General features: G+C 38.9%; 1 protein-coding gene across 5 annotated transcripts in view; it reads left to right on the top strand.

Moving 5' to 3' along the window:
• Positions 1-26183, top strand: part of TENM1 (teneurin transmembrane protein 1) — a 787960-nt gene that overhangs the window by 666393 nt on the left and 95384 nt on the right. For all 5 annotated transcript variants that reach the window (XM_003135358.5, XM_021080670.1, XM_021080671.1 and 2 more), the window contains 4 exons: positions 1657-1800; positions 8841-9090; positions 16587-16607; positions 21541-21773. In XM_003135358.5, the coding sequence (XP_003135406.2) occupies positions 1657-1800; positions 8841-9090; positions 16587-16607; positions 21541-21773 (648 nt within the window). The remainder of the gene's footprint in view (positions 1-1656; positions 1801-8840; positions 9091-16586; positions 16608-21540; positions 21774-26183) is intronic.

The following is a 26183-nucleotide window of genomic DNA, read 5'->3' as shown; positions in this document are numbered from 1 at the left end:
CCCAAACTAATTTCCCCTTAGAAATCATTTCCATTTTATGATTAGTCTTTCCGCTCCCCATTGATCTCCCTTGCTAATAATGCTTGGTGAGGGCTAACACTAAAATGAGTTTGCATTCCATGAGTCTTCACCAGCTGATGGCAGGGTAGAAGGGCATCCCCATCAGGACCAGCTACATAATTTGCAGGGCCCAGTGTTAAATGAAAATACCCAGCCTCTTGTTAAAAATGTATTAAGGATTTCAAGACAGTGACAGCAGAGCGTTAAACCAAGCATGGGGCCCTTCTAAGCATGGGTCACACACCTGTGAAGATAGCCCTGATCCCTATTAAAGCTCTGATGAAGCAGAGGACAAAGAGAAGTCAGCCTGTGGTTTAAAATTGGCCACAGATGACCCCCAGAGTTAGCGAGTTGTATATTCATAATCACAAAGGCTTTTGGCTTATCTGTGCATGTGCTCGCACACACACACAAGCACATGTAAATCAGTTGAACTAAAATTACCATCTTTTCCCCTCATCTAATACCAAAATCCAAAACTAGTCTGCTTGAATTCTTCCTCTTAGGACCTACTGTGCTGGTATTGTTTAAGCACACATTTTCACTACCAGTTTTCATAACCAGATGACAAAAGAAGAAATGAGTTCTCCAGGGGCATCTGAAGAGTCAGGCAGAGGCAGGTACTCGACAGCAATGGCAGACGACCGGCTTGGGATATCTTAAGCTGCCAGAAAGGGGGAAAGCAGCTACGGGGCATGCAGTGTATTGAGCCAATACTCTCAGGCTTAGAACATTTCGAGGACACAAAGTATTTTAAATTCAAGAATCAGAACTCTGGCATTCCAACAGTTAAGCGGGTTTACCAACTGAGAAAATGGCTGGATTTGGTATAGTTGAGTTCTCCATCTTTCAGTAGAGTGGAGGCACCCAAGCTACCACACTCTGCACTTCCCATTTCCACAGCATACCAGGGTGCCTGGTTTAATGCACAACATCTGTGCTTCATAAGAGTCAAAGCCAAGATGTTGGGTGATGTCCCATTGGTTAGCTGTATACAGGAACCAGAATTTAATGTGCACAACGTGGAATTTACACTCACAGTGCAGTGCTTGTAGCACTCTAAGCAAACTTAGATTTCTCAGCAAACTAAAGGCATGGGAGAAAAAAGAATTTGTGCGAATCGATTTTTATTAGTGTCGTGTGTAGTCAATTGTTGTGACCCAGTACTCCAAAACCAGCTTCCTAACTCCATGCTGATCTCCAGCGAGACCAGAAACCAATCCTCCCTGCACTTGTCCACAAAGGTAAAGAAAGAAATTGTATCACCACAGCTTAAACCTTCAGAGAGCTTATTTCTTCAGTTTTACAACACAGCCTCCTATCCAAAGGCCCATACTAAAGCTTGCTGTCCATAAACACATGGTGCATACCTCACGGCAGCCTCAGCAATTCACTTACTCATGTATGTATCCGTCGCTCACTGACCTGTCACTTTTGGATGCCCAGTGCTATGCTAGGCAGAAGGCATTTGCAGGCAAATCTCAACCCAAATCAGAATTTAATAGCAAATGCATTATCCACAGAACTACCTACCGGTGCAAAAATAAAGCAAATCTCTTAAAATGGTCTAATGTGTTATTAACTCTTTGTTTGCAGTGTCTGTGGGATATGAATATGAAATGTGCCCTGATTTTATTCTCTGGGAGAAAAGGACAGTTATCTTACAAGGTTTTGAAATGGATGCTTCTAACCTAGGAGGCTGGTCGTTGAACAAGCATCATATTTTGAATCCTCAAAGTGGTAAGCACATTTTTAAGTATTTGTTAATAATGTTTTCCTAATGCTAATACATATATATATGTAATATATGTTCATTGCAGAAAATTTGGAAAAATGCAAGAAAAATTACTTATAAGTCACCACCCAGAGATGACATTATATTTATTTTCAAAAGCAGGATCTGATTTCAGATCAGTGCTAGTAGAGGAAGACCTCTTCAAAGTTATATGAAATTATTTTTTAAGAATCATCTATCATTATTGCTTTATCCCAAATGATTAACCAGCTTATCTGACACTGTAACCAACTTCTAAAAATTGAAATAGTGATTGCCATATTTCATATGATCTAAGACACCATCAATTATAACTACACCATTATTTTACAGAGAATACTACCAATTAAACTATGACATACATTGATTGTAAGATACATGCTTATTCCAGAGATGTGAAAATGGGAAGCCAAATGTGCATCTTAGAATTAATGAATCATCTATGTGATACAGTTTTCAAAGGGCTTTAGTGAACTCTGTCACATTTTAAACAGAACAAACTTACAGTGTGGCCTTAACCCCATTTAAAAGATCAGAAAACTGAGACTGCAAGTCACTTGACTTTCCCCTATCACTCACAGTAAGTGGCTAGAGTCCGGTGCTCCTTCTCTATGCCAGTTGTATATCCACATAAATGTCCATATGCACAGTAAAGAAAGAATCTGGGCAAAGAGTGCCGCTCTGGACTTCACTTAGTTTTAAGCCTCCTAAGTCCTGGACTTAGGAAAAAAGGGAAAAGCAGTGAGAATCAGGATACTCTCATCTTCAATCTTTGCCTTCTTTAGACCACTTTTCCTGCTGTCACTCTCTCATAGTTTATAATTTAAATGTTAAATAAATCAGGAGAAGAGACTACAGGTGGCCCTTGAGCCCATGCTTCTCTCAGACACTGATTTTGCTACCTTGGTTATAAATACTTCATCTAAGTCCCTTCACTTCCTTTTGCTAGGAAACCCATCATTGGTGTTTACATCCGGCGTCCTTTGAACACCCACTGCAAGTTTCACTGTGAAATCATATTCCTTTTCATCTAAAGAGGCAGGTTCTGACCTACATTTAGTAGAATGTTTACTTTGAGTTATTTCTCCAGACCTAGGCGTGTGAACGTATGGAGCCAGCTACACCCTTCCGTCCAGCTGTCCTTGTATCCATTTCACCTTTGTGAAACAGCTGGCAAAGGCCGGGTTATCTTGTAAGGCCATGAACTGACCAAGGCTAAGAGATCCATTTTATAAGCACACCTGTGGTCTTATTCATTTACACCATAGTTGAATCAGCCAAGCCAAGCCAAGCAGCCACACGGGCTGGGAAATTTTGATGGGCAAAGTGAACCAGGTTTGCTTCAATCATAGAATGAGGCCACCTACTGTATAGTCCCAATGTGAAACCCTGAAGGTGAAGAAGTCCATTGCTCCGTGCCTCCAGTATCCCTCCTTCCCCTCTTTCAAGGAAGATTCTAAATTCTACTTCCAACTGTTTGTTTTTTTAAGAGGGAAGATTCAGGCCCAGATATAAAATGTCAACTTTTTTTCTGTTGTCAAAAGGAGAATCACAGTTTTTAAAGTACAAAAACTAAAGGGCAGATGCCACTTATTAAATTATTAGGGTTTTTTTTGTTTTGATTTGAAAGAGTTTGACATTTTAAGCAGTCGTTTCTTTTCCACTCTCTTTTATTGGCTTGTATGGATTGTCTCTTTCAAATGCCTGTCATTGACATTAAACACAAAGTGGAAATGACCTCAATTGAGCCAGCCCCCAGCTGTGTGCTCCCAGTCCTATATTCTCTTACCATTTGCCTTATCCACACTTAAAAATTCAGAACAGAGGGGAGCCATTCGGAAAGTTGGCTTTGGGGTCTCCCCGATTTCCACAAATGTCTTCTTTCCAGTCCTAATTTCGCCAGTAATTCTTTCTTTGGATAATAGGTAGCAAGTTTTTTTTCTGAGAAGCCTTTTTAACAGCTTTATTGAAGAATAATTTATACACCATAAAACTCACCCATTTTAAGTGTATAGTTCAGTGATTTTTAGTAAATTGTAGAGTTGTGCAACCGTCACCGCCACATAGTTTTAGAATATTTTTATCACCCCCAGAGATCCCTGGTGCTCATCCCAACCTCACTCAATCTACTTTCTGTCTCTTTTTGAGAATTTTATTTTGAGAAAGAAATCTTAACTTGAGATAGATTTTTTTTAAAGGAAGATTTGTTCATTTTGTCATCTCATTTGTAGGCACATTATATTTCTAACCAAAAACGGGTCACACTTGCCAGGAAACAGATCTGACGCCAGCTCTGCCATGGCCTTTCTGCCTGCCCTTGGTCACGAACACCTCTCTTGGGACATTTTCAGAGCCTAAATCCCACCCACAAGGGCAGTTTTAGAAGCAGGAATGATAAGGGTGAAGGAGCAGCTTTGAAGGGACCAATTAGAAAGCAATGGTCTTTCCCCCTTGGGTCAGACAGTCTTTCCTGACTGATTAAGGCAAGAGTCTAAGTCTTTAGGCACTCGGACTTTTTGATCTGAGACAGATAGCAGATTAGAAACAAGAATCTATCTTCCCCCAATTTCCTCTCGCTGGTTAAAAAGACACCTGTAATTTGATTTGATGTCTGCTGCCATTCAATTCTTCAGTTTTTCTTTGGCTCCAAAATCATTATGCAGCGGGTAGTTTCTACTAGGCGGTGTTTTCAGACCATTTGTCATTTCTGTTGCAGCAATTATATTTACCTGACAATTAACCATTGGTTGTGGAGCATTGTTTCCAAATATTGTGCCTGATATATAGAGATGGTTCCTACTTTTCACCCAGATTTAAAAAAAAAAAAAAAAGGAACATGTGTTTTTCAGTATTATTCCTTCAAAATACACCTTAGTGATTACAGAGAGTACATATTTATTCATTTTAGGATAAATCAGTTCTTGTAGTTCTCTTGTGGCATGGCAGGTTGAGGATCCGGCATTGTCACTGCATTGGTTCTGGTCACTGATGTGGCAAGGGTTCAATCCCTGGCCCAGGAACTTCCCTTCCACAAGCTGCAGCTGTGGCAAAAAAAAAAAAAAAAAAAAAAAAAAAAAAAAAAAAAAAGATAAATCAGTTATTTAAAATTAGGAGAAATGAAAATATATACATGAAATTATCTGTTAAAGAGCTAAGCTATTTGTTATAGTCTATATCAATCATATCCCCTAGTGTGTCCTGCCAGTTGAGTGTTTAAAACTATTAGGAAGGACAATCCAGGGTTCCAGTTGGGTACTGTCATCTGTCTGAAATGGATGAGGAATTTCCTTTGACTTAGCCTCCAAGGTACGCCAGTTGTTTGTCGGCAAATGGTTTTACTGGGAGGGGAAGTAAATTTCCATTGATCACACTGGCATATCTCCGAGTTTGTGTTTATATCCTCTTAATCAAGTCCTAAGAGAAATATGTATTGTGTCCCGTGTTGTTCATAAGCCTGAAAAATGGTTTCTTCTTTGAAATCAGCATAAAGCACCACCCACTGGTTTCCAAGGGAATTTTTATTTCAAACTTATTTATAAGCTTCAAAAGAAGTTCTGATTAAGGTAGCAGGAGGATATGAGTAGTATGTTTTAAAAGAATGCTTAACTTAGTACACAACAGACTTAGCTTTTTGGCAGAGAAAAGGAAAATTTGGGGGAGAAAATGTACAGTCGGCGCCAGTCGGTGGGGTTTCTTTGTTGACTGTAAACAAGACACCCAATCCTTAGCAGGAAGTTGGCCTTTGTATAAATAATGTGTGTAGTTTCAGGATCATTTGATTCTGTTTTCGAAATGAGCGTGTGTGGCACAATAAACTGGAAGGGAGGCAGCAGTAATTGATCAAGATTTCCAGGAACATAAACAAAATATTTTCTAAGCAACCTTTTGCAGAAGAATTGGTGTTAAATCATTGTTGCTAGATGGTATGCCCCGGTTCTATGTAATGGAAGGTTAAACAGATTCTTGAAACAACAAAAACACCCTTCAAAATGATCTATTTTTCCAGGGCAATACAAAAGGGGTTTGCCCATTTTTGTTTTGATTGCTTCAGCTTTAAACAGGAATGGTAATTTCAGTACACGGGCACTTTAGTACCTTGCATGAGAGCAAGACATCAATTGTTGAGATGTAATCAGAAAGTACATTGCCTTATGTTTTATTTCCTTTAATCATTCTTCTTCTTTGATGGAGTGCTGGGCTTTCTAATAGAAAAGGGGAGTTTTAGAATTGCAGGCTTAGAAGAATGGTTTAGAATAGCCATCTTTAGTTTTTAAATTGCCAGGAGCCTGGTAATAACATGTCATTTTGAAGGTAATTGTTAACTATACCGTGATATTGATATAAAAAAATGGAGATCTATCTGTGAAAATAGATGTTAATAGCAAATCTGGTATTTCCAAGCCAATAATTGGAAATATTTTTGAATGATATACCCTGTAGTGTGTTGCTGAAATACTGACATGTTAAACAGTTGGTTTTCTCATTTATTAGAGAGCATATAGTCTCGTTGGTAGGATATTCAGTTAGTGATCATCAGGAGATTTCTTTTCAATGATGTTGTGCAACTATCATGCCAGTTCTCATTCACTTTCTCCCAATTCATTTAAATTGTGATATTGATCACACTGCAATTAAGTGTTTGGGGGGAAATGAAATTCTGTCCTATTAATCTGACTTAATTAACTATTCTAAATCTTAGAAATTTCTTTACTGCCTAATAAAGTTATTAATAAAATTAATAAGAAAGTAGTGAGCCTCAAGATATCTATCTCATGATTCTGCAATAAAAAGCCAGTTTGTTGGGGCAGAAGCTCATAGCTGCTCCTGCAGATCATATGTTGAAAAAATAGCCAGAAATCACCTAGGGAGAGAAAGTAAAATTACTTTAGATTTGAAATCCAAAGGCAATATAAGTATGGGATTTCTGTTTCCTAGAAGGCTCCTTCTAAGTACATATTTGGTGCCATGTTTTTGGGCCTGTTTTGCCCTCTTATTTATTTTTGCCAGCAATGTTCCAATTTCAGAGTGATCAGTAGTTTCTACTGTAGGGCTGTGAGACCAAAAGTTGGAAGAAAACTGAGGAAGACACTTCAGGAAATGTTTAGGGAGAATAACAGTCTGAGGAGCTAGATAGTAGGGGTCATGGGAAGAAAAATAAGACTGGATGGGATAACTGCATTCATTCATTTGCTGTCAGTTACTTCAGCCTGACACATTGGCATGCCTTCTCACCACTTGGATGTTTTACCTGCCCTGGCTCATTCTGGGCAGACTTGAACTATTTAGCACAGCAGTACTTGTTCCTTGGGTTTCTTGCCCAGGCTCAGCAGGTCTTCAAAATCGTTGGGATCTGGGCAAGGAAACTACAAGAGACTCAAAGCCTATTTACTGAGCACCTATAATGACTTGGCTACAGTGATTGGCACTAAAATGCAGAAAGGAGTAAGACAGAGGAGCTGCCTTCAAGGAGCTCATGTTCTAATGAGGAAGTAATGAAAACTGTATCATGCAGTGTGGCAAGTGATAAAATAGAGCTATGGGAAACAAACTGTATGTACAAAGGAGGGAGGGACTAATTCTGCCTGAACAGAGCATTAGGGAAGAACTGAGCTGAGCTATGGAGGTTTTGTAAGAGTTCCCCAAGCAAACAAGATGAGGAGGACATTCAGGATAGAGGAACTAGCAAAGTACAAAAGCGGAGAGGAATGGAAGCATGGGAAAGTACTTTTAAATGGTTTTCTGTAGCTAAAACTCAGGATACAAATGAAAGGAGAGACTGAAGAAGGAAGCAAGAGCCAAATCATGAAGGACTGTGTGCCTTAATAATAAGGAATAGTCCCTTATCCCATAGAGGATGCAGAACTATTCAAAGGTTTTAAGCCACATGTTGAAATAATATCTATGGCAGGAGTGTGGACAGTGGTTTGGAGGTGGATATGCACAGAAACCAGGAGACCAAAAAGTTAAGAAAAAGTGAACTAAAGCAATAGTGGTAGGACTGGAGACCATGAAACTGGTTCTGCATATTTTAGGAGATAGATTCAATGGGGCTTTGGGTTTAGAGAATGAGGAAAAGAAGAGCCGCAGTGATGGCCACATTTCCAACTCGAGGAAGTACACACTTCCTTAGGAGTTGGCGATATGACTCCTAAGATCAGTAGGGAACACAGGAGGAGGAGCAGGATTTGCTAGGGGTTGCAGAAAAATAATGAGTTCATTATTGAGGTTGAGGTACCCATGGGACATCCAAGTAAAGAAATCTAGTGGGAAATTGCATGTCAGCTGAGAAGTCTGGGCAGGAGAGTGTTTCGACATAGAGAGATGGGGGTTAAAGCCATGAGAATGGATGAGATTGCCCAAAGAAAATGACTTCAAAGTATTTTCCAACATTTTCATAAGTCAGTATCTCTATTTCCTGCACTGATGATAGTGAGATATGGTCCAAAAGAGTGGAAAATTCAAGTCTCTTTCCTATATCGTTGAAGTGCATTCTAGCAGTATGAATTCTTTTCTTTTCACAGAAGTAGATTACCTTCCTGATTGTGTTTTGCTAAGGTTAATATTAAAATTGACTGATATTCCCTTTTCAGAAGCCCGTTGCATAGAGAGGGTGCTTTGAAGTCAGACAGATGTGTGCCAGGCATCAGAAGAAAGTCAGCAGGAGATGAAAAATCAGCCACAGATGACTCACAGAGCCCAAAGTGAACAGGAGATCATTAAAAGTTAGTCATCAAATGCTTTACTGAGGCATTTAGAATCAACACTAAAGAGACTAGGTATATTATCACATTTCACAGATGGACAAACTGAGGCAAAGTGTTATGCTACCATTTGTTGTAGCATTACAGCTTAACAAAAGCCAGGGTGATGTACCTCACTCTCAAGTTCTTTTATGGCAGGCCAATGCTCCTTCGTGCTCTGAACAATAAGAGAGAAATTCAGATATCACTATTATGTGGACATCGTTTTAATTCTTTTTTTTTTTTTTTTTTGTTCTTGGATCCAGGAATCATACATAAAGGGAATGGAGAAAATATGTTCATTTCTCAGCAACCTCCAGTCATATCAACCATAATGGGTAATGGACACCAGCGGAGCGTAGCCTGCACCAACTGCAATGGGCCAGCCCACAACAACAAACTCTTTGCTCCTGTTGCCTTAGCTTCTGGCCCAGATGGTAGTGTGTATGTTGGTGACTTCAATTTTGTAAGGAGAATATTTCCCTCAGGAAACTCCGTTAGTATTTTGGAACTAAGGTAAGTCTCCCTTAATCTCTATGTTTGCTTAGCGGATAAGGAAAAAGCAAGAATAACATGAAGAGACAAGGCATTGCCAGAAGGAGCAGAAAATGCAGTTTCCCATATTGTAGTACCCAGCTAAAATGCAAGAATAGGGATAAAGACGTAGGTCAACATGCCTACTCCTCCTTGAAGGAAACTTTGATCACTGCTTTGGAGAACCAGGAAGTGTTGACATCCCTCTATGTGTGGCCTTCCCTGGGTGCATGCCTGTCACTGATGTGGATCTCAATACTTCCGAGTGCTCAGGTAAGTCACTCAACCCCTGTTCTAACCACTATGAAGACTGATCAAAAACATTTAGTATTCATTCTAACAGGTAGAGGTATTGTCACATCCAAAAATCTAAATATTCTGAGTTCTCCAGGTCCAATCTTTTGAAGTGGTCAGTTTATAAAAAGTAAAAGGGCCATCTGTGTTTGTGTGGCATGATATGGAAAGAAGAATTAGGTTTTTTTATCCTTAAAAACTCCAATCCATTGGTAAAAATGATTAAAGCATTCATCTTTAGACTTTCTCACTCTGTTTTAGGAATTTTCCCTGAGAGCACAAAGTATTTTGAGAGTTTTTGAAAGGAATTCATACCTTTTGGTATTTCATATTCTAAAGTTACACAGAGAACAATTAAGTAGACCATGACTTAATCAACTTTCTAAGGATATAAGACACAAAAAAAATTTCCCCTAGAGTCCTAGAAAAGGAAGATGTCCACTTGCATCCCAGTAGGGATAGACTGTTTCCCCTCCCCTGGATAAAGTGCTAGAGCTTTTCTTCTAATTGGTTAAGACAGCTTTATCCGTGACACATGCCTTCCAGACATTAGGCTGAAAGTTTCCATATGTTCCAGAAGATTTTGATGCCACCCAATAATATAAACTATTCCATAAAACAGGCTTTGCCTCAGGCATCACCTTGGTGACCTGAAAAGTAGTGACCAAAAATAGTGACTGGGAGAAGAGAGACACTGACGAAACAACCTGTATACATGGAGCACAGTCAAGACCAGTCAAAGCACATGAAAAGTCTTGGGTCATTTTCAGTTAACATGTATGATCACACAAACATGGAAATTTGAATGCATAGGGACATTCCTCGAATTTTTTCTGATTCTTAAGCTTTGCTTTGGAATCTACCTCCCTTTTCTTCGACTGAGTTAGTCCTTCATACCTAGCTAAGGAAATATTCTACTCCCAAGACCCTATCCATTTTTTCACATTAATTCACTCCAGTTTTAATACATTTCTTAATTATAATTGCAAACGCTGTCATAGAGAAGAAAGCTGTTAAATCCCTTGACTGATAAAAAAAATAGACTGTAAAATTAAGATTTTATAAAGATAAAGTACATCTACAGAGTCTAGAGAGGTACTAATTCATAGAACCCTGCCCTAATCAAATGTTCATGTACCTCAGGATGTCACACCTCATGGGGATTTGTCATTACAAGCAGCATATCCCTTTAGGTACCCACTTACTGGAAATTCAGTGAGGAAAGCCAAGATGATTGTATGCCTGGATTTAGAAACATTTTATACAACATTCTATGTTGTTTTCAAATGCTACGTGTACCTGATGCCAAACATGGGTGGAGAGCTGAACAATTTATTCACCATCAGAATGTTTCCAGGCATGCAGATACTGCTCTAGCATAGGCAAAGGCTTTGTCTTGCTGAACCTATCTAGCCAACCCTGTAAAGTCTATATAGCTAGCCTTCAAGAAGGGAATGCCTCAGAGGAAAAAAACACAGGATTATCTATAAAAACAAAAAAATAATAATAATGTTACTATAAAGAAAACCCAGCTAAATTTAGTCTTTTCCCTTGTAATTTAAATGCAAATTTACCTAAGAAGGAGCGATTGTCATTCTTTGAGGAGATTCTCCCTTGGTCAAGGATCCTTAACAGTTCACAGATTTGCATTTGAGTCCAAAGTACCTTATAACCTTCAACACAAAGTCGTTTGAAAAATAAAATAGAATGATTTGGACCCTAATTGCAAAGTGATTTTCTTAGTATAAAGAAAAACTCATTTCTGACAGTGTGAAATATTTTCCAATCCCTCTGTTCCTTCTTGCTCCACAACATGGTTTTCTGTCAGCGTGACAACTCTTCACACACATAGGCGAGCACACACTATGAGCTCACACACCCAGGCTCTCACTTGGCCTGAGTCTCCTTAGCTGGCTCTTCTGAGCCGACATCCTTTAGAGCAGTTCTTCCTAACATTCTTTTTTAAATTCTCAGACCTTTTTGAGACTCTATTGAATGTTATGGGCCTTCTCCCCAGGAAAAAAAAAAAAACAAAAAACACATTCACACAAAATTTAGGGGTCATATTGTTTTCCCCCTCTCCTGACACACCACCCCCCAGGAACCTATCCCTGTGAATGCAGCCCTTTCATAGACTCATGGTTAAAACTCCCTGCATTAGGTTCAAGAAAAAAAAATAGTTCTCCCTTCTCTACTTCAAGATTCCTATGATTGGCCATCAGAGAAATAAGCTGATTGAATAGTTATGATCATTTTGACCTAAATAACAGGTAACTCCAAACTATTTGACTACAGTCAATATCTCAACCCAGTCTGACAGCAAACGTTATCTGTCATACTTATTTACAAACTAATATAGTTCTTATTAGATTCAATTTTTTAAAATATCTATCCTGACCAGTAGCCTATACTGTACACACTGCAACTTTCACATATAATCAGTGAATTTACTTATTTGCTTCATAACTTTTCCAGGTTTAAACTTCCTGGGGAGAAATAAGTTGATATAAGGTGGCTATGCTAATTTAACAACCCTAATGTTCATTGAATTCTACTGTATGTAGATAGAAACTATTTTGTACTAGTTTTTGGTTGTTGTTAAAGTCAGTTAATTTAATTGCCCCCCCATCCCATGCATATTAGTCATTTTATTTGGTTGAGTCGTCTGTTTCCTTGGAAATGAGGGCTATATATAGTCATGTGTTATTGGTTGCATTTAAAACTGTGAATGGAAGAGCAATATTGTCAATAAGTTATTACAGGAAAGGATAGAGAACATCCTAAATCTTCACTTCTGCCAGGTTATTCATTATATAAATTAACTACTCTGTTTTCTACTTTTCTATCTATAAAAGTGGCTTCAAGTTAATATTTGAGCATCCTCTTACCTGTTTTATACAGTTTAACTTGTTTTAAGATCCAGATATGTAGTTCTCACCCCAAAGTTTGAGAGGACATAAAATTTGCTCCTACTGGATGCCCTTCTGGATTACCTTCTCTTTCATCCTCTTGTTCCGTTTTGGACCACATTGAACTCCAGGTGCTCCTTGACATTTCAAAGATTGGAAGACTGTAGATTTTTCCTCTCAGCTCTACTGATCCAAATGGTTCCCAACTGAGTTTCTTTCATTTACCTCAAAAATAATTTCATTTTCATTGGTGGCCAAACATTCATTTCCTCTAGCTGATCCCCCAGTGGCTGAATAGGGAAGATAAGGAAAAGTCAGTTGTGTCATTATTATTAGCAATGTGCCAAGACCAACAATATTATTTCTTGTTATTTAAGTATATAATACCCCTTTGCCTGTTCATCTGCACATATACATCTCAGTGCTTCCTTCCAGTGGGAAAGTGAAGTAAGATAATAAAGAAGGGAAACTTATAAGATCATGCAATTAAACTTGAGGGAGTCTCAAAAATACATTCTGGTTTAAAAAAAATAGATCGATTTCTATGTGAGATAGTTAGGTCTAGGTGTCCCCAGCAATTTGCCTCTCGTGTTGAAATTTTAAACACACACACACACATATATTTTAGTAACACAAAAGTGATAACACAGATTTGTGAGCTTCCAGTAAGAGTCCATAGAGGTATCTGGTGCACCATGGTGCCCACAGCATTCCTGCTGGTTAATCATCTCTACCTTGTTTGATCCCCTTTAATAACAGAAAACTTATGTATCTGTCTAGATAGCCCATTGCATTTTTGGAGTGTTCTCTTAGAAAATTCTTCCTTTTATTGAAGCAAAATTTGCCTTCATGAAATATCCACCTAGTACCACCATATGTTAACATTTAAAGCAGCACAAAAGCCACTCCCATCATTTACGTGACAAATTTTCACAAGTGCAAAGACAGATACAGTTTCCTGAGCTTTCTCTTCTTCATTCTGAACATCCCCAAGTCCTTCCACTATTTCTCACCAGTTATGACTCTATCTATTTTTCCTTTGGTTGTGGTCTCAGAGTCACTTTTCAGTTTTCTAAAACTTATAGGGATAATTATATAAGTAAAAACATGAGACACCATATCAAATTCAAAAATGAATATCCCCTTGCTCCCTTCTCATCTTCTAATTTCAAAAATCTACTGGAAAACCTATTAAGCATGACTGAAAATGATTTATTCCTTATAAAAACCTCATGCTGTTATTGTTCAAAATGATGTTATTCTCCAGATATTTATTTTGTCCTTCCCTTAAAAATGAAAGAAAGAGAAAAAGAGCCTGGCAAATGCTTCTTGGTACCTTGAGTAATTTGGACTTGACAAATGTCAATGTGACATGAAAATTTCCCTTGAGATTTTACTGTTTCTTTTTACAGTGATTGGTTAATATTTCGTACATTGTTCTCAGGACTCAACTCCTGTCATTGACTAGGGACTGAGTGGGACTGGCATAGCATCCATTTAGGGGCAGTTAGCTTGCTGAGGGACAGCAAGCAAGGAGAGCACTGTGCTGAAGGAACAAATGGAATTCAGACTTGGAGAGCTCTGAAAAATCTGAGAAATGACCAAGAACCATCTTCTCGTTGGCAGAACTTGAGTTAAAAAACAGAGAAACAAACTACATGTAGATGAAATAAGTGGTTACCCTCCCCGTTTAATCTCTTGTCTGAGTAGTGACACTCAAAGGCTCCCTCAAGTCACCCAAAAAATACCTTCACTGGCCTGCCACAGGTGAAATTGGAGATTGACTGCTAATGGATACAGGGTTTTTTCATGAGATGATGAAAATGTTTTGGAACTGGATGATGGTGATGGTGGCACAAATCTATGAATGTACTGGATACTGCTGAATTGCACTTTTTAGAAGGGTGAATTTTATGGTATGTGAATTATATCTCAATAAAAATTTTTTAATTAAAAAAAAGAATAGATGACCCTTTTAACCATGTAGGTCCAGAACAAAATCAAAGATCAACTTACAGATCCTACCACCAGGGAGCATTTCTTGCCTTAAAAAGATTTGCCATTGCACTCCTTTCTCCTCCTAGTTCATGGCAAGCTTCAAGTCAGTCAGTTGCCAGGTGGCAATGCCCACTGATGGGCCCAGGCATTTGTGAAGTGCTCACACACTGACACCTCAGCATGCAGTCCGTTGCCAGCTAGGCAGCACACCAACTTTGGTGGTGGCTCAATCCTAAATCTTTAACTAAAAGTAATTCTGAGACAGAACAAGGTCACACACTGGAAATAAATTCCGTCATTTTCACTTCCTCCCTCTGAGATGTTAATGAGAGAAGCTGCTCTGCATAATGTGGGACATCTTTCCAAATTCACAGTGACATTACTGGCAGGATCAGAAGCAGCTGCAAGAAAGTCAAACCATCCCCCTCCCCACCATCACCAAAGAACTTCAAAACCCTTTGTAGCCACACAAATGGTTCTTACTGTAAGAGTCTGTTGCAGATGAAGCCATGCTTATTTTTTTTGTCTTTTTTTTTTTAATTTTAGGACCACACCTGCAGCATATGGAGGTTCCCAGGCTAGAGGCTGAATTGGAGCTGAAGCTGCCGGCCTACACCACAGCCACAGCAACATCAGATCTGAGCTGCATCTGCGACCTATACCACAGCTCATGGCAATGCCAGATCCTTAACCCATTGACTGAGCAAGGCCAGGAATCAAACCTGCAACCTCATGAATACTAGTCAGATTAGTTTCTGCTGAACCACAACGGGAACTCCAGATGAAGCCATACTTTAATGAGATCTTTCTAGTATTTTCACAATTCGACTTCCTTCAGGAAAATCAACCATGTGATAGTGATTCGGGCCAGCCTCAAGCACACTCACCCTGTAATTTAGAGGCCGCAAAAACAAGCAAGTCTCTAGAGACAAAGAAACTCAAAGAGGTTCAAATGCCAGGAGCCAGATATCTAATCACATCTCCCTACCCTTACCTTTTGATCTTTTGTGTCAGCTCAGGGGATACTCACCTTCTCGAGGCAGCCTCATGAAACAGAAAAGTCAGTAGATCCTGACCTATAATCCAACTAGTAAAATCCCAGAAAGATTCTTTTCAGAAAGAGTTGAATCAGTAGTTGCAAATGGCTTCAATGAAATCCTTTTGTATTTTCTTTCCTGATGTTCCCAAGAATAAGAACATTTTCCAGTTTAGATTAAAAGATTTATTATCTTCGTGTTTTTCAAAACAACATAAGGGCCAGGTTTAAAAGGATTTTAAAGTTTAAATGACTATATTTCACAGATGATTATAGCCTTTTAATTCTGGGCAGATTTGACCCCAAGTCAGGCCTATACATAGACTGTGTTGCCTGTGTCAGTACAGGTCCCAGAGTGCAATACCCTAGGTGGTGCCCTGTGCCAAGAGGCTTACATATTGGGGTCCCCAAAGCATTCTCTTTCTTCAGACCTGACAGTTCTGGTTTGCCCATCCCAGTTGCACCCTTGGAGTCTGAATAGCTGGACAACACAAGTCCCTAGTAGTTTGATGTACACGACGTTTTATTGAAGTGATTTTGATGCAGCAGTTTTGATGTCAGGGACACTGTCATGGTTGAAGAGAAAACCTTTAGACTTTCAATTTGTTAAATTGTTTGATATTGCTAAGAAATGGGCTCATATGCACAAGAGCTGTCCCTGTCTTATCTCTGCAATCATACAAGTGGCTTAAGATTGGGTTTGGAATGTCTCTTGCACACAAGACCATAATAAAAGAGTTTGCATTTTGATAAGGTGGCATTCAAAACAGTCTAGAATGGTCAGACCCTTTGCAGTGGCTACTTCTTCAAAAGCTAACACAGTGCTTCTTAAACCTGATCCTGCTTCAGAATCACCAGCTGAGTTTGTTAAAAATGGAATTCCTGAGTTCTACTCCCACTTCAAGTTGCTGATTCAGTCTGAGGAGCCCCAGGAAACTTTACATGAGGCAAGAACCCAGCTGATTCTGATGAAAATAGTCCAGAGAGAACTTTTCAAATGAAGTGACTTAGCGATTTGCCCACCCACCAAGAAGGATATTCAGTCATCTTTGAAGGAGCAGCCAGGAGGGACTGTGTCCACCCTGGCTTGCACATCTGACTAAGTGATCCCTGTGGAGTCTCTATAATAACCATAGGTGTGTTAGCAATAGGTGTGTGTGGTTAGATTTGGCTTGTTGAATGATACTGATGACTCTCTCTTTGCTTTTACTTGCCACTCGTGGATACCTTGTGCGCCCTAGAAACAGAGATACCAGACATAGGTAAGCAAATCACATGGGTGGCTGCCTAATGCCCTTTTTCTTGCCTAAGAGGCCACCTCCTAATAATGGGCTAACATTGGAGCTCCCATAGTGGCACAGCAGAAATGAATCCGACTAGGAACCATGAGGTTGTGGGTTCAATCCCTGGCCTCACTCAGTGGGTTAAGGATCCGGTGTTGCTGTGAGCTGTGGTGTAGGTCGCAGACGTGGCTCGGATCTGGCATTGCTGTGGCTCTGGCGAAAGCCGGCAGCAACAGCTCCGATTAGACCCCTAGCCTGGGAACCTCCATATGCCATGGGTGCAGCCTTAAAAAGACAAAAGACTAAATAAATAAATAAATAAATAAATAATGGGCTAACATAGAAACTTTACTTCTTAAATAAGGTTAAAGTAATAATGTGAAAGTGAACTTGGAAGCTCTAACTCAGGTAAGTGTCTTCCAAAAGGAGAGAGGTCTCCTAAGTGGGTATTTGCTAGAGAATCAGAATATACCAAAAGGAAAAGATCAGTGAAAGCTGACAGTTCAGTACTTCATGGGAAAGCAAGGCCTTAAGTCTCATTATGTTTTCCTTAGATGATATCACAAATGAGTCCGTATGTTCAAATAGATTCAATGTTTTCAAGTTGCAGGTAGAGAGAGAGGTAATATAGCAGTCTTCCTACTTCCAGAAATGTAGTTGACGAGTGTATTAAGAGGCAGTGACCATCATGACCTTCCTAAGTAAGATTTTTCCTTTTTCCTTTTATGCGACCTCATAGTTTCTGTTTTACCCCAACAGAAAAAAAAAATAATAGAAAATTTATAAACTGACTATTTACCAGCAAGGGCATATAGCTCTCAAATTAATCATAATGACTCTTTCTATTCAATTTGTTTATGCATTACACTTGTCAAAACTGTTCTAAATTACCTGAAATTACAAGGGAAGAAATTGAATTTGTTCACTTTCAAATGCCAATTGTCATCAAAATGGCAGCAATAGGGTTTGTCATTTGGATTTTGTTTGGGTGATGCCACTTCCTAAATGACAGGGCACAAGACCAGCCTTGCTACTTTGGCATAACTGATTCCTTAAGCAAATTAAGTTGGTTAGCAAATTGCTTACTGGTGAAGTGCTGCACAGTATTAATTATAAGCATTAATTGCCCATTTAATAACCTATGTGATTTTAACTAGCATGAATGAAGTGATCTTTGCTAAGTCGAAGGGCATTGCTCAAATGTAAAACTAAGCAGAAGGTGACAATAAGTCTAACAGTGAAGTTATAAGAGAAATCTTCACATATCTCAAATTGCAATATATGTTTAGACACAAGGGATTAGAACAAATTGGAATGTAGTCCAGTGGTTTTTCTTTCTCGTGTTTGTCATGTTTTCGCAAAGTAGAAAGACTCCAATCTCAAAAGAGCTGAAGTGCACTTGGGAAATGGCATGAAATGGCAAGAAATTGCATCCAATATAGGAGACCTTCCTGACTGTTGGCTGTCAAGAAAATAACAATCAGATTTGAATTTTGGTGCATTGGGCTATTCCATTTTCTAAAGGCCAATGTGCAAAGTTTGAGAACAGCCTCTCTAAGCAACATAATTAGAAGAAGACAGGAATTCTGAATTTTTTTTTTTTTGCCACCTTCAGAGCAAGAGTATTTTGCAGGTATTTATTTTTCACACGCAGTCACATATGATCTAATTTAATCTTAGCCCAGGAACAGGCTTGTTAGTGACCCTAAGTGAGCCTTCTATGTGTCTGGTTTCCCTAGCTGAGATTTGAGGAGAATGATAATTCCAACTTTCCTCACAGGCACATTGGGGATATTCAATAATAAATGAATGTAATGCATTCCAAAGTGCTTTTGTGCGAATAACATTTCTCTTAGAAAAATAGCCTATGGACTTTTCCTAAACAAAACATGATTAATCTGATTCAGTTGATACTTCCACAAACTGGCTACCAAAGTATTGAAGGTTGTCTGAGGGAAGGGTTGTGACCCCTTCTTCATTCTAGAAAGACCTAAGGACAATGGAAAAATTTTATTCTGGCGGCAAATATGCCAAAACTTTTACTCAAACCCCCTACTTAAGCAGTCTTTGCTACAGAGATGCTTGGTCTGATATGACTGCCAAATCAATTCTGGAGTTTGTCAGGGCCCTTTACAGTTTATTTACAGCAGCTGTCATGGTGGTTCCAGGGTTGAAGATGTCCCTGGAATCTATTGGATTCTCTTATTTGATGAAGGTAAGTAGAAAAAAATCAAGTATTCCAATTGGATTTGATTTTTTTCCAATTAAAACTATAAACTAGGGAGTTCCTGTTGTGGCGCAGTGGTTAACGAATCCGACTAGGAACCATGAGGTTGCAGGTTCCGTCCCTGCCCTTGCTCAGTGGGTTAAGGATCCGGCATTGCCGTGAGCTGTGGTGTAGGTTGCAGACATGGCTCGGATCCCGAGTTGCTGTGGCTCTGGTGTAGGCTGGCGGCTACAGCTCCGATTAGACCCCTAGCCTGGGAACCTCCATATGCTGCGGGAGCAGCCTTAGAAAAGGCAAAAAGACCAAAAAAAAGAAAACTATAAACTAGGCCTCAAATCAGTATTTGCCAACCTTTCTATCATTGACATAAATATGCTCAGAGGGCAATGCAATTACAAATACAATCAGGAATGTGCCAGTTCTTAGAGTATCTTAATTATTCTGATGACCCTCTCCCTTCCATTTTGCTTGACCAAGTAGCCAAGGCCTGAACTCTCCTATGTCTTAGTGAGTTTCATGTCCTACAGTCTAGTTCAGCATTTATTTAAAATTGACCCCATCAGACCCTCTGTTGGCAATGAGGTAGAGAGAGGAATAAGATTCCTGCCTGCAAAGAGCTCACAGTGTAGTTGGACAGAGAGAAGTGTGAAAAAATAGTGCTTATAATCTGATCTCAGTTTCTAATACCATTCTCCAATAAAAGAAACTAGGGGTCCTTGGAGAAATGACACATTCTAGTAATCTTGCAAGGATTATGCAAGATGAGCCTGGAGCATCTTATAGTTCCAGAAAGTAAGAAAGTGCTCAAAACCCAAAACAAAACACACCCACACTGATGGGGGTTTATGAGAGGCACACAAGCTAACAGAAAGAGCTCCTAAAGCTAAAGCTGGAGCAGTTTAAGCAAGGAAATGAAGTAGCATTGGATTTTAATGCCAAATATAAAGCAAATTCCCATGAGTCCATACCGATATAAACAAATGGTTGAATTCATAAATAAATGGAAGAGAAAAGATAAAGCTGTCATGCAGAAGAACTCCAAATAATTTATGTAGATACTTGACCCTCGAGGAAGTGGAATAAAAGCCCCTACTCCTTAAATGTTGCTTTGGCAGAGTGGCTTCCAAAGAATACAATGTGGAAATGAGAAAGAGTAAATTTACAGTGTAGAAACATGAGAACTACCTTAGCCAAGTGATCAAAGTCAACATCAACATCTGATTTCTGACCAAAGCAATTGGATGTGAGGCAGAGTGCTGGGAAGTGAGCACATTAGAGATAAATAAGACCAGGTTGCTCTGCTCCAACCTCTCATGGTTTATTGTGAGATACAAATAAATTTTTAGAAAATTAATATGCTATGTAATCCCCCAGAATAGAGGTAAGCATAGTGCAAATAACCAAGCCTAGTGATTTAGGGAAGGCTTCCTTTAGAAGATGATGTCTGAGTAAAGCCTTAAAAGCTATATGAAGATTAATCATTAAGGGAAGAAAGGAACGTGAACCATACCAAGAAACATTTAAAAGTTTGCAGAATTTTTAAAGATGGGAGCCAAATGATCAGAATAACCCTGGAGGCAGTATGGGGGGACAATGGATTTAAGATTTCAAAAACACCTCATGTGGGCAGGACTCTACCAAATATTCCAGGCCAGAGATGACAAGGGTTAGAACTAATGTGATGGCAGAAGGGATAGAAGAAAAGAAAGGTTCTGAAAGCTAGTTTTCAGATATAATTATATGTGGACAGAAGAGGAGAGAGAAACGGTTAGACTTATGGGTCTGGAGCTCGGATTATGTCAACAGTACATGATCCTTAAGTTCAAGCAAAATGTCCCCTAAACCAAGTTCCTGCAGCCATTGGGAAAACGGCATTTGAAAGAATTAAAACTAATGAATGAACTCAACCATTTATGCAGATAAAAATAACACAAGATCCCATGTGGATATGTAATCGAAGAGTTTCAAGAAAACCAAAATCCAATTGAGGTAACTTGAGTGTCACCTTTAGGGGGTATGGATGATTGTGATTATAAGCCAAAAAAGGTCAAATATAATCACTTATGTTACGTCCTGAAAGAAGTAGTGGATAGAGAAGTGTGGTGGTCAGCTAAAAAAATGAAGCTTGGAGAGGAGAAGTTTGGCACAAAGTATCTCCAGCACAGCCCTCCCTAAGCCATACTCATCAAGTTTTGGACATGCCTTTCAGTTTCCAGCAGGACCCCAGGAGGATGGTAGTGACCCCAAGTGAGGCAAGAAGCCCAGAAGACAAGAAGTAGGTTTTTGAATGATGGAGAAGGCAGGAAGTACGTTTTGGATTTGTTGAGTTTGAGGTGACTATGAGACATCCAGGCAGTCATTCAGTAGGTAATTAGGTATGAATGGTATATATGAGAAAAAGTATCTCCTGGGATTTTCTCTCTTCTACTTCTTTCTCTACCTCTAAATTAATGGTATTCAAGTATCAGGATCATTACAGGTTAGTAGTACACCTTGAATTTTTTTTTATACCCAGACCCATTACTAGAAAAACAAAGAGGTATTTATCTCCTTGGTACATAAGAAGGAAGATAACATTAATTCTTCCATCTTTTAAGAGAACTTTCTATTTGTGATAAAAGGTAGACCCCAGGGGGGGTGTGCTGAACAAATTGCTTTGAATAACTTTACTTTTCTCTTCCTTAGCACAAGTCCTGCTCACAAATACTATCTGGCTATGGACCCTGTGTCTGAATCACTTTATCTGTCAGACACCAATACCCGAAAAGTCTACAAGTTGAAATCTCTTGTGGAAACAAAAGATCTATCCAAGAACTTTGAAGTGGTGGCAGGAACAGGTGACCAGTGCCTTCCCTTTGACCAGAGTCACTGTGGAGACGGAGGGAGAGCATCAGAAGCTTCACTGAACAGCCCTCGAGGTAAAAAAAAAAAAAAAAAAAGAAAAGAAAAGAAAATCCTTTGGTCATCTAAAGATTTCATTTAACACCACAGAATTCTAGGACTGTTGCCACATCGTACTTTATCCATCAAATATACCTCTGATAAACATCGTCTCTGAGGTCTATCCCAGAAGAAAAGGACACCCAGAACTAATTTTTAGCCAATATGCATTAGTATAGCCATAACTGTTATTAAAATATTGAAATGCTTCTTTTCTGGTTGATAAATAATTATCACCCAGAACCCTCCACTTTCCTGACACCATAGCCTCTCCCTAGGATCTCCTTCCTAGAAACACCCAACAGTCCAACAACTAAAGGGTTAACTTCTGACCCAGCAGAGAGCCTCCAGCACTGGTTTGGGGTCAGGTCTGTACCACCTTCTACCCCTTTCAAATATATTGAGTATCTTACAGACTTGGCATTTGCTTAACAACCAACCTTTAATGAACCTTTCTTCCATTAATGTATCTAAGTCATTCCTAAAGCTATTTATATTTTCAATTTATAGCACCTCTAATATAACAAATTCCAATTTTTTTTGCCTTCTGTTAGAGCTCATTCTTTCATTTGTCCTAAATTTAATTCTCATTCTTCAAGGGCCAACCCTAAAGGCCTACTACTACTGCCTAAAATTTGTAAATAAATCTGAGTTCTCCTGGTCAGCGTCAGGATTTTATAGACTTGGATTATAAGGATAATCAACTCTTAAGTCTGTCATCTTGTACCATCCACCCTATCTCCTTAATTATTTAATCATTTCTTCTCCAAGATGTTTGTATGTGTGCTCTTATTTAGTAGGTTTTATGAAGTATTCATTGTAGTAGATTTTAAGAACCCAATGTGCTTTTTTTAAACTATTACATAAATAATACACAATTGTGGCAGAAAAATTAGAAGAGAGAGACCACTGAAAAAATATTGGTTAGTTAAGGTCACCCATAATCCTAGCACATCTACAAAACATCTGTTAACATTTTAGTGTATATCCTTCTAGACTTTTTCAATGCATGTCGTATACTCTATTTGCTAATAATGGAATTATCAAATGCTGTTCTGTAATCTGCTTTTCATACCTAATGTATTATGAACACCTTTACATGCCAAGAAATATAGTTAGGTCAATGTGTTTAATTTGTTAGGTGGTCACTTTTTATTTCAAGTATTAAGAGATTACTCTTTAGCTATTTGACATTTGCCACATGGGGATTAAATTTCAACCACAATCAGATTTTAAAACTTCTGTTTCTTCAAGGGCTATGTCTTTCATAAAGCCCTTCTGGCTAACGGCCCCCACCCCCCATTAAATCTGAATTTTTTTTAACAGTGACTATACTACCCAATTAGCACTTGATTACATTTTGCCTTCTTTTACTTTCCAGTTCTTTCATATATGGGAGGTTCTTTTATTACCAAAGTGAGCCACTTGGGATGAGAAACAACCTCTAAGATTTCTTTTGACTTTTCCCCGCTTCCCCAGCAATACCTTGCATAGTGTGAGATGCACTACACAGGCTTCTTGTGTAATTGATCAGTTAGGTAACTCATATCTGTACCCAAGTATTCTGAAAGGAATTTCAATGGCACTTGAAGGAGATGACCTTTATTCCCTAAGGGGAGGTAAGGGCCCCTACCCACGAGTCACATGGTAAAGTGTTTAGGAATGTTTCTTTTTTTTCTCTTGTGCCTGCGCTCATTCCTTACACATAGTAGGTCCACAATAAATATTTGGTGAGTGAATGTATCACTCAGATACAACATATAACCAGCTCATCTTTGAAGGAAATATATCAGTCTGGGTCCTACCTTTTACACAGGTTTAAAACTCTTGCAAGTATTGTAAGGATTTCTGCATAAAAAATAGGGAGGAAAATCAAGCTTGTATTGTGCCTGAAATTGACATCCTCCTGGTTACTGGTAGTTTGAAAACCGCACATCTCACCTACCATATTCAACCTGCCACGTGGAGGATGACTATCCCAGCTTTTCCAAATACAGCAAATAATTGGTTCAGTGCAGCTTTTTTTTTCTTTCTTTTTTTGCTTGGAAAGGAGCAATAATAGAGTCCTGATGAACAGGATTTACATGAACTCTTGACGCATCAGTAATGAGAGTGCCAAAATTTATATATCTATTAAAGTTCATGTTAAACTAAGTTTTTCTTCTTGTCATAGCTAGTAGTGCATTTTCCTTTGCCTTGATTTACTCCACTTTCTATCCAAGAGTGGCCTTTACAATAATGTGGTACACTTCATTCATCCCAAAGTGGGAAAGGGCCCCACAAACAGCTGACCCAGGCTCCTGACAGCTGAATGTCTAATCCATCCAAGACAGCTTTCACATAACATACTAAAGCTGCTGTTGGCAACATCTGCTATGATCTAGTGAGTGAATGAGGATATTTGAAAGAGGGGAATGTGTGGCTCACACTAAGCGTCCATCACATCTCTTTCAACCCATGTTAACCAGTGTTTGAGGACCTTGTTAGTGAGCTTCAAAAATCACTCGATAGCAGAACCCATGTCCAGACATCAGTTGCTCTGAAAATGCTGGTTACAACCCTTAGGTGCCTAGCTAGGGCACCTATGTCCATGCTGAATGTAGATAGCACTTTACCCTTGCAGTGAATCAGAAGTGAGATTCTCATTATACAGAATGCTGCAGGGCAATTTCATAGACTTCCGTAAAAGAAGGAAAAATCATGCAAGAAGTCATTAAGGCACAGTGTGCAAATTGAGAGGAGAGTATTGCTAATTGCTAATTATGTCTTTGAGGTTCTCCTGCAGGTTCTTTATCTCTCAAGAAAGCCCAGTTTGTTTGTTTTTTTGCTTTACGGCTACCATGCACATCAGCTCCTTCCTCCTTCCCCCTTAGAAGGCAGCACATGTTTAATGGATTTCTTTAAGGAGAGGTTTGATTTTTCTCTCCACCTAGAAGCTAATAAAGAAAAGCTGTAGATCAGTAGAAAATGGAAATGTACATCTAGGGAGTACCATTTCTAGGTTAGGAAAGAGAGCTCGCTCTAAGCCTTTAACAAGCAACATATTGCAATTACAGGCAGGCTCTCCAACATGTCCTTAATTATGCAAGGTAAGTCAAATAAATGTTAATCTGCAAGACAGCTAATTTATTTTCTGAATCTATTCTAAAAATAGGATGAAATAAAATTTGCTTTTGAGATCATTTGTCCTAAGGTTGGAATAAATTATCAAATGGGATTAAAACCAGTCAGCAAAAGGGGAAAGGTCAGAAACCATGGGACTTTTTTTTTTTTTTTTTTTTTTTTTTTTTTGAGAAATGGCAGCAAATTGTGATGAATACTGGGTTAGGGACCCTAGGCTTTCGTGTTCAATCCATGTGTTTCTCTGAATGACCCTGTGTAAGTCACTGTAACTCCCTGAACACTGAAATAGACTTGATGTCATTGGCTAGTTTTGTTACATTGGGCTAGTCATATAAGCACTGGGTCCTGAGATTGCTCAGTGGTAAACTGAAGGGCTTGGGATGATCCCCCTCCCAGCTCTATTGTATTAACATAACCATGGCTCTAACTTACTGTCTACTCTGTGCTGTACACTGTGTTAAGTATTTTGCACACGGTATCTCTAGACTTCACAGTTCACAAGGTAAGTAGTATTAGTCCCATTGTGTAGAGGAGGAGACAGAGGCTCAAATAGCTTAAGAAATTTACCTAGGGTCAGACAGTTTACAGATAACACTGAATTCAAACCAGGTCCACCTGACTCCAAACCCATGAGGGGAAAAAAAAAGCCTCTGATGCCTCCACTATACCACACTGTCTTCCCTTCAGCTAAAATCCATGATCTCTGTTGGCTTCTCTGGGAGGACAGGAAATAGTGGAAAATGCTTTTCAATCCAAGGACATGTATTCAATTCAAAAAAAATATTTTTATTTGCAAGATAAATGACTTTTAGACTAATCTCCTTTTCCTATGAAAACTATTTCTCTGACTTTTCTGACCCAGTAGGGTACCCCCCATGCACTCCATAGCATTTGCACAATCTGTAAATGTAATTGTTCAAATACATCTCCAGGAAACCTTGTCACATCTCTTTGGAAGATTCTGCAATTAGGAATTTCACCAACTTTTTCTTAAGAGATGGAGTCAGGAAACCTTAACTTTATTAAATTTCTTGACTACAACTGGTATCTAAAAATTGTGTTTAAAGGAAAAATGGAAGTATCCCTGAATAGAGTTTTATATATGATAGCCCCTGGGTATTTCTCCTGGGAAGAAGTCTTTATCTGATCCAGTTTTACGCACTTTGATTTGAATCCCAATAAAGAGAAACATTTGCCATTTTCCTCATCAATACTTCAATGTAATGGGGCAAGGAAAAAAGTTTAGCAAAGAGGTTGATGGTGTG

This window comes from Sus scrofa, chromosome X (genome assembly GCF_000003025.6).
Source record: "Sus scrofa isolate TJ Tabasco breed Duroc chromosome X, Sscrofa11.1, whole genome shotgun sequence".
In the NCBI taxonomy this organism is placed as follows: Eukaryota; Metazoa; Chordata; class Mammalia; order Artiodactyla; family Suidae; genus Sus; species Sus scrofa.
Note: the sequence above shows the minus strand (reverse complement) of the source record. Positions and strands in the feature narration are given on the sequence as shown.